The sequence below is a fragment of the Enoplosus armatus genome, chromosome 5 (genome assembly GCF_043641665.1).
Source record: "Enoplosus armatus isolate fEnoArm2 chromosome 5, fEnoArm2.hap1, whole genome shotgun sequence".
NCBI lineage: Eukaryota > Metazoa > Chordata > Actinopteri > Centrarchiformes > Enoplosidae > Enoplosus > Enoplosus armatus.
In genome coordinates, this window is record NC_092184.1 from 13,528,587 (window position 1) to 13,538,107 (window position 9,521).

Sequence of the window (9,521 nt, forward strand, 5' to 3'; positions counted from 1 at the left end):
TATTCAAAACATGACATGATGAAACAAAGGAAAAATGGGGGAAACTGTTGAGGAAACCATGAAGGGAAAGACGGAGAAGGTGATAAACATGTGAGAGAGCCTCTGCTGCTGTTGAGAACAAAAGGCAGATAGAAACATACAAGAAAAGCACACCAGACAAAACACTGTGTGTTGTGTGTGTGTGTGTATATGAGCTGTGAACCGGCCAGGCGACGCTCAGCCTGCCGAATCCTTTCTGCTGGCTCTTTAACACCTCTCTCTCTCTCTCTCTCTCTCTCTTCCTCACTTCATTTTCAGGCCCATCATCCCCCTTTTTTTTCTTTCCCTTTTTTCTTTGTTGTTGCTTTTAATAGCATCACCATGGAAGTGAAGAGGGGTTGCTAGGTAACTGGCTGGCGTCTGGAAGGGTGTTTGATTGGCGGTCACACTCAGACAAAACAGTGGAGTGGTGTGTGTGTGTGTGTGTGTGTGTGTGTGTGTGTGTGTGTGTGTTTGTATCATCTGTATATGCTGCATGTGTCTGGATCCATCTTTAACATTCAAAGGTTGTCACGTCGGCGTGAAATATCACATTTTGTTTGCCATTTCCAAGATTTATTTCAGCTCTAACATCTCAAATTTAATCGTAAAATCACAGTGAACTGCGTTGGAGGCATGAGTGCACCTTCATCTGCCTTTTTATGGTAACTGCAGTGTCAGAGAGCGACTATAGGAATTCATTACATGGAGAAAAACAGCAGACTTGGAAATGATATGACATCATAGGCCACACTGGTGACACCTACAGGATTTTATCTGTTACTGCAGCCGCCTTTGTCTCTACTGGTGCATGCAGGTAACCACCAAACAGTGTTTTAACTGTTCCTGAGACAACAGCACCATGACAACCACCAGAGTACATTTACTCAAGTGATGTACAATTTTGAGGTACTTGTACTTTAATTGAGCATTTTGATTTTCTGCTACCCTATACTTCTACTTTGCATTTCAGAGGGAAACAATGTGCTTTTTAACTCCACTACATTTTACGACAGCTGTAGTTACTGGTTACCTTTCAGATTAAGAATTTTTCATTTAAAAAAAACACACAATAAGCTTGTGAAATACAACACATTGTTAAAGATTTAAGCAGTTGTTTCCAATTGTTAATTTCTCAGATAATTTCAGTCAAATAAATGCTCCAGCCTCAAAGAAGGAACACATGTCCAATACTTCACAAAAAGAACAAACAAAAATTAAACCAAATTTGTGTAGCAGAACTGTTTTTTCCTCTTTCTGACCCCTCAAATGTATCTTGTCTGATCCCTCTACATCGACCAGCTACAGCAGTAAAATACTAAAACATTGATGCATCAGTATTAACAATCTATTGATGTAATATAGATACATTTTACTGCAGAACAAGTACTTCTACTTTTGATACTTTGTAATGTTACTTTTACCACATGGATATAAAAAACAGATGTAGCACTGACACTGAAGCATCTTTCTTTGTTTTTTTATTCGTCTCTCATTCATCACATTTCACACTTATTCCTCACTGGACCCAGAAATGTCACATGTTGAGACTGGAGACAACATGGATGTTTCAGTAAGCAGTTTCCTTGGTTTTCCTTGGTTTTTCCTGTTATATTAACAAATATATACAGATATCCCAGGAAGAGCATCATAGTAATAATAATAATAATAATAACAATGAATCCTTTCCAATAATAACAATTAATTTAATAAATACTCAGTGTTCTTAACCACACGAGGAGAATGAGTTTGGGCTCACTCTTCTACTGATGGGATTGTCATCATCCCATACAAATAACACACACACACACACACACACGCATATTCACACACTCACGCACACTCACTTAGAGAAATTTGCACTGTCAAGTAAATACCACCTGCAGCCAAGACGAACTGTCCACTGTGCGAAAACAACTCCGCAGATAAAAGTTGATTTGTCAGCCGTGACTAGAGTCCACTAGTCCACAGAGAGACTAACTAGTTGCACAACACGGCTCCTAAAGTGCCACCGATGTTGAATACAAGAGGTCAGAGGAGAGTATGAAGCGTCCAAACGTGTCCAACATGAACATGAGGTCGACGTTGAAGTCGTTTCCCCTCAGCGTTTCCTTCGTGTCCATTTCAGTGGCATGAACGGGATCCACACAGTACAGAGTGCTACTGGCTGCTAGTGAGGAATGTTTTCGTCCAAAAGAAAAAAAGACACGTGTAAAAGACAAACAGATGAGACAGGTGTGTGCAGCAACAAGTGGTCTAATTTTGAAGGAGTAGCGTACAGCCAACCATTCACACGTGAAACAACATGCACTGAAAAAGCACCAGCACGCAAAAAAAAGAACCCATTTTGTTCTTCCACACGTGTACAGTAATATATACACATCCACACAGAGAGGAAAACACCTGGTCTGCCGAACCAATAGAAAAAAATGTTTTTGCTAACAGGTTGCCATAGGGATGGGTGCACTGAGAAAATAAACTCCTTGTTTTTTTACTGTACAAGGTTGAGGATGTAACCAGTCCACCAGTGCAGTGATTAAAAAAATGATTTTTCCTGTCTCGGTCTTGGAGGGAAGAGGACGATGACCTCCGTGCAGAGAGACGACACATGTGAGGACGAAGGCAGAGCTGACTGAAGGAGAATTTATGGGTGTTTGTGCACCAGCAGAAAAAACGGCGTGCAAAATAAGAACAAAGACACTCTCTATTATGAATTTTAAACAGTCCAGCTCCAGTGTTTCGTCAGGGAAACACTCCTGAAATAATGAAGGTTTTGGTGAAATGTGAATGAACTTTTTTTTTTCAGTGAGAGAGGAAAGATGCAAGCAGAAAGTGGACAGCTACACAGACAGGCATAAGCACGAAGCAGATGGGTCGAAATGAACAGTTAGCAAAGTCAAAAAGAGTACTTGAATGGCTTTGAAGGTCGTGAGTCTTGTAGGAAATGTGACCCGGTCACAGGGCACTAAGACGCAGGTAGAGACGGCTTCCAAGGAGGGGAAGAAGGTAGGTGGGTGAGCACACTACAAGGCTTTTAAAAGGCCTCTAGAACCCTCAGTGTCGTGCAGGTTAGAGAGCACTATCAGGGAAAGGCCTGCTGTAAGGGTTTCACGCCTTATTAGGACACTACAAGGGCACATGGGAGGAATGGCTTCCAGTAAGTGCCTGAAACACGACAAGGAGTGGGATGTTTCTGCAAACTTCAGTGAGTGCACTTCGCCCGGCTCAGACGTCAGTAGGCGTTCCTTATTCAGCCCAAGCTCTAACGTCCTGGAACAGGGTTTGAATGCAGAACAGCAGACTTGGAAATGTTCACTTGCTGCTTGTCACTACGAGTATTGTTGTCCGCACAGAGTGGCAGGCTGCCGCTTTCCACACAGAGGAACAGTGGGGTCCGAACTCTGGCCCTCCACGTCCATGTCCATCAGGTTGGGTCGCGCGGCGCTGGCGCTGCTGTCCCCTGAACCGAGTGGGCTGTCGCAGCTGCTGCCCGGCGACGAGCTGAGGGTCCGGGAGAGAGAGCCCAGCTTCCAGGGGTCGGCTCTCATCCTGACCGGGGTGGGCCGCGGCCGGGGGGCGAACTCCAGCGTCTTGGGTCTCTCCAGGGGGCTGATGAGGCAGAGAGGATCCGGGTCAGGGATCGGCGGAGCGGGTGCTTTACGCCGATGGGGGACTGGGAAGATGGTAGAGGGGTCGGGGAGGCGGGGGATGTCCAGGGTGTCCTGCGTACCTGAATAATGAAAGACAGAAGAAGAAGAATGCTTATAATAATGTTTGTCCTCTGATACTAGCTTCTCAAATGTGACGATTAGCTGCTTTTCTTTGACATAGACGACTGTAACATTAAGGTATTTTGGTTTTGGACTGTGAGTTGTTGCGTCAAGCTAGCTCAGATTTGTTCCACAGCATCACATGAGCAGAGCCACGCCGAAATTTTAACAGTCTAGGAAGGCAGGGTTTCCCACAAGCCTTGAACGCACCAAACAGCAGCAGCACAACTTTGACAAAAAAAGAAATAAATGTGAGATGATGCACACTGTAACAGGCTCTCAAGCAAGCTTTAATATAATACCGCTGTGAACTGATTTAATGGCTTTACTTTATGGTTCCTTTATGTGACTGTGTGTTCTCATATTTGCTCCTGTAAAAGAGATAATGCATCTAAAAATACCTTCTGGTTAAATGAAAAAATGTTATATAAAACATAAGACCAGTGGAACAAATACAGGATGAATTGTCATTAAACTTTGCTCAGATGTGCATGAATCCTCATGACTTATTTCGATCAGCGTCTAGCACCACCAAGTGTTCACTAATGCAGTGAAGTATCTCGGCTGTAGAATACGACTCTGGTTACAAAATGGGCAGAAATCAATCACATGTTGCTGTAAACGCTGTAAAAAGCTTGTTCTGAATGATTCGTCACTGTACCTTTGTTAGTGGTTCTGTGCGGTGCTCCCGGTGGAGGAGGCATGGGCATGCTCCCATCTGACGGCGTCCTGTGGTGTCCCAGAGTTTGAGCTCGGGGCCGTATCGCCCCGTCTGAAGGGGTCCGCCTGTGTCCTCTGTTCAGGGCCATGGCTGCGGACACGTGGGTGGGCGTGAGCGACTGGTTGGGCTCCTTCTTGAAGCTCTCCGCCCGCAGGTCCAAGAGCGGATTGAGGGCGGGAGCCGGTGGCGCCGCCGGTGTTTTGACCCCGGTCATCGGCGTCAGGGGGTACTCGTCTGGGTCGGAGGGGAGGAGGGACTTGGTGGAGTTGCAGTCAGACAGGGAGGACAGAGAGAGGAGTGTCACAGAGGGAGATGGGTCCATGCAGGGGAGCGCTGAGTCGTGGTGTCTGGAGAGGGAGAGGGAGAGGTTTCGGCTGGGCGGAGAGGTGCTGCGGCGGAAACGTCCCGTCCGCTGGAAGAGACCCTCCTTCTTCTTACGCTGCTCCTCTCTGAGGTCCTGCTCATCCTGAAGCACCTGACAACAACACCAGGCCACGTTAACAAGCTGCAGGGCCACTGAGAGGCAGCCTTACTGAAATAAAGTCAGCCGACAGTGAAACAACCGAACAGCTGGAGTCATCTGACCTGCTGTGTTTCTTTTTCTTTATTTCTTTGACAATCGCTTCCTCGCCCAATCAAAGCTGCTACAGCGAAAGATTACATCCCGATCATTACTTTCATTGATCCTCTCGCTGCACACCCCGTGTCTAGACCCTCGTTTGCTTCGACAACATAACGGAAAATCCTCAAAACACAGACTCAACAAGGTGCTGGAGACCGTGCATGCAGACCTCGGTCGGTGCTGACTCGACAGCATCGCGCATTTCCTGCTGCTAATTTGGCAGCTCGCTCATCCTGTTTCATCTCATCCCAAAAGTCTGAGCTCTGGAGACTGAGCAGGTGATTTGAGTCACATCACTGTCACGGGACACGGTGCGTTATCCTGTTGAGTATTTATCAGAGAAAGGGTCGACTGTTTGTTTAAACAGCTACCGAATAAAAGGGATAAGGAATGTGTGAATAAACATGAATTATTTCACCCCAGTTTAAAACTTAATTATCCTGGAAGCGATGTTTTGGTTGCAGACAGGCTTGTAAAATAAAAACCGATAAAACTTCCCACACTGGCGAGATCTGGAGCGACAACCAGAGCGAGTTGAGTGGAAATAACGACCGCTCCCAGTTAGACGAGATCAGTACAAAGAAAACTAAAATCATGCAACATATATAAGCTGAAATATCAGCTAAATTACTTACATATTGCAAAAACTATATATCTGCATGTAGAACATGCCAACATGTATATATAGAGAAACAGGTGCTATTCAATATGTGAACTGTAATATTTTTAGTCTAAAATGCTTGTTGTTGTTTAAATTTGAGGTACTTTAAGTGTAAACTTTAAAGGGAATCAAAACAATGTACATCTGTGCAAGAAGCGCAAGCCTTCAAGGTGAAATCTCTTCTGCACAACAACTATAGAATTTCTCTCCTCTTCATTTCTTTTTTTTTTTTCATGATAAATGTATCTTTGGGAAGAAATTGGTTCTGAGCTGTCTGATGGTATTTTCCCTTTGTTATCTATCTATTTATTATGTCATTCAACCAATTACAAGAGTAAGACTGAGGTTGAAAAGTACTAGAATTTAAGGTATTTGTGTACTGTGACCTTCCAAAAGCAACATTGACCTGTTAGAAAAGGCCTTTCTTCTGCTGAGGTTTTGTAAATGAAAGCTCTCTCTGCTGTTTCCTCACCTGTAGTTTTCCCAGCTGCAGCAGGTCTTGTCCGAGGGCAACAGACGCGAGCAGAGAGGCGCAACCCAACAGCAACATATCACTCTTTTTCCTCTGGCTGCAGCGGCGGAGAGAGTCCTGGTAGCTCGCCCCCGTCCCCAGCCCGCCGGGCCCCGGACAGCCAAGAGCAGGCCCAGTGTTTGGCCCCAGGCTGCCCCACAGGGACCCCGAGTCCTCCACAGCCCCGTTACTGCTGGTATCTGAGGGCAGCAAGGACCCCGGTGACTCCTCAAACTCACAGCACTCCTCTGTTCGAGAGAGAAATGACAAGGGAGTCAAGATGAGGTTGTTTCTTGTCACTAAGTTAGTGATGCACAGCTCACAATGAAGAGGCTCACCCATTTCGTTGAGGCTGGAGAAGCCGGCGGTCATGGGTGCATGTTTGGGGGACTTGCCCAGATTTGGTGCACTGGAGGACCAAACTTTGCATCCCTCGCCCAGTGATTTCAGTCTGCAAGCAGATAAAATGTCAACAATCATTTCTAAAACATACAGTAACTCAGTGCTACAATATTGTTTTCAGGTTCATGTCATACGGGGGCTGCCATCATACACCACACAGATTCTTTTCCAGAGATAATTGTTCTGCTTCTGGCCGCTCCACAGACTGTAATGAGTTATTGACTGAAAGGTTTTGTTTCTCTGCCTTTCGAGCAATAACACTGGGGAACACAATTTTTGTTGAGTCAGGTCTGACAGCTGTTTTTAACTAATTTTTGGGTGTGGAATCAGTTTTTCTCTATCACGTCAAGTTTTTGAACTATAGGATCCCCGTTTTCTTAAAAAATATGAAAAATACTGTACTTAACAGATATGTGTGTGATAGTACTGACCTATTGGGAGCTGCACACACCTCTCACCGCACTGTCTCAATTGTGACTGCACAAACAAGTTGCCACGTAGCTGTAGATGAGTCCAATCGTAATCAGCTGGCAAGTCTTACTACAGCTAATCAGTGGAATTTTGCTTATCTGGAGGGTAAGCTGTGGAGAAAAAACTTGACGTGCTAGAAAAAAACTGACTGCAATTTTGGAATCAGCATGCCAATTTTAGTTTTAATCAGCATAAAAATCTAACTCAACAGAATTTTTTTTTCAAATTGTTCCCCAGTGTAATCTGTCCAGAAAAACATGAAAAATGGGCAGCTTCTTCTGGCCTGTGATAACTGTGATCTCAGAGGGTGAACGGAAAACGATCCTCATGATCTCAGTGTTTGTGACTGCAGTTTCATCAGGTACGTTGTGTTTTATGATGTTTAACCTACGTCTAGAAAACGCTGATATTCTGTTTTTAAAATAAATCTATTGAGGAGAGGTTGGCGACACAGGTAGACTGCTGCAAAATGAGCTAATCACAAGATTAAACAGACAGATCCATACAAAAAGTACACTTACTCAAGTACTGTACTTTTAGTATTTTCTTTTCATGCCTCTTTATACTTCTACTCCACAACAATTCAGAGAGAAATATGACAAGCATATGAAGAGCTTATGCTATGTGATGTTCTGATATAAATTAAACTACCCAACAGTATCACACAAGTACAGCTGTAACGATTAGTCGATTAATCAATTAGTCAATTGAAAAATATGGCAACTATTTTGATAATTTAGTCATGTTTCCAGCCTCAGAAATGTGATTTTCTGCTTTTCCTTTAAACAGTGAAATCCTGATTTTACATTAATGCATCAGTAATAATCTACAATATATACTAGTATTTTTCTGCATTGAGTTTTACTCAGTTTTTACTAGTTTGTCTGATTTTACTTATGTAACTTTTTCAATACAGGACTTTTACTGTATTTTACAGATATTATTATTATTATACAGATCTTCAGAATCTGAATACTTCAAATTTCAATAATGTAAAATGTTTTAATACTAACCCTAAGTAAAAATGGCGCACCTTAAAGTCTTATTGACTTTATCAGGTGAAACTCATTTTACATTCATAACTGGTGTGTAAACAAGGAGTGCACATACTTCTCCTCCCCGCCGACCCTCTCCTTCTGGTGGGTGGAGCTCGGTCCCCAGGTGCGTCCTTTCTTCTTGGTGGTGGACAGGTCCTCCTTCTTACACACAGCGCTGCGACCCCACGTCTTACTGCCGTCGCTCGGCGTCACTGGAGGATGATACAGACGGTATAAACATTGAGAAAACATTCACTTTCTCTGACACAGGATGCTGTCCGACTTTTGGGTGTTTGCGCTCACATCTTATGGCTCTCAGTCGGGGAATGACCCCCGGGCTGGCAGGCGGGGTGGTGCTCTCGCTCCCCTGAGTCTTTCTCTTGTCCACGCTGGGAGACGCCTGAACCGTGATCTTATGCTCAAAGCCTACACGTGAGCAAGAGGAGAGACGTTTTTATATGAATCATTCTTCACTTGTCGGACATTTACATAATTTCTAACTTTGGGAACACACTGTCTCATAAAAGCATACAATTCCCTTCCCTAAGTCTTCTTAAATATCTCGTGCAAACATTATACCACGTATGATATATCAGAGAATCATTTCCATAAAACAGGGATATAATATAATCACCAAAATAACATACTTTGGATTTGCACCTTATAGATAACCTCTTTATATTCTATGATAGTTACCGTTAACATTTCTTCTTTTTTGTTTGTACTCTATATATTACACTCTTTTCTACATTGTATTGAAACTGTAGCACAGCAATTTCCCTCAGGATAAATAAAATTCTCTTATCTTATATACTACAGATTTCCTACCTACAATTCTGGTGATTAAGAAACTGATGCTGAAACAATTAGTCTATTATTGTTGTTATTATTGTTTTTGTCATTTATTTGTCAAGTAAAACTACCAAACATTTGCTGGTTATATCTTCACAAATACAACAGTTTGTCTAAGATGGTCTTGTAAAATGGTGCAAATCTCTACAGTTTAAAAGAGAATAAATATGAGTTGCTGGTCATGGCAGGGACATATTTTAAAGAAAGGATGGCCGCACACTAAGCTATAATCATTTCATCGTACCACCAACGTTTCCACCTTGAAAAAGAGTGAAACATCAGTGATTAAATTAACTCATTGGAGTTTGTGTGTGTTTGTCCTCTATTCAAAATAAAGGAGCCGTTTACATTTCCAACCTGGAAAAAACACCATGTAACAGGAAATGGCATCAGACTGGGAGCCCTGCCAGTTCTGTGCACCTGACTCGTCAGATTACAACACAGTGAAGGATCTGT

The 9,521-nt window shown here is 43.3% G+C and overlaps 1 protein-coding gene across 1 annotated transcript in view; it reads right to left on the reverse strand.

The window, feature by feature from the left end:
- Positions 1-3,347: 3,347 nt before the first annotated feature.
- Positions 3,348-9,521, reverse strand: part of map3k10 (mitogen-activated protein kinase kinase kinase 10) — a 32,788-nt gene continuing 26,614 nt past the window's right edge. The window contains exons 6-11 of the mRNA XM_070905781.1: positions 8,517-8,639; positions 8,287-8,425; positions 6,642-6,754; positions 6,265-6,551; positions 4,450-4,984; positions 3,348-3,748 (exon numbers count right to left, since the gene is read on the reverse strand). Of these exons, the coding sequence (XP_070761882.1) occupies positions 3,348-3,748; positions 4,450-4,984; positions 6,265-6,551; positions 6,642-6,754; positions 8,287-8,425; positions 8,517-8,639 (1,598 nt within the window). The remainder of the gene's footprint in view (positions 3,749-4,449; positions 4,985-6,264; positions 6,552-6,641; positions 6,755-8,286; positions 8,426-8,516; positions 8,640-9,521) is intronic.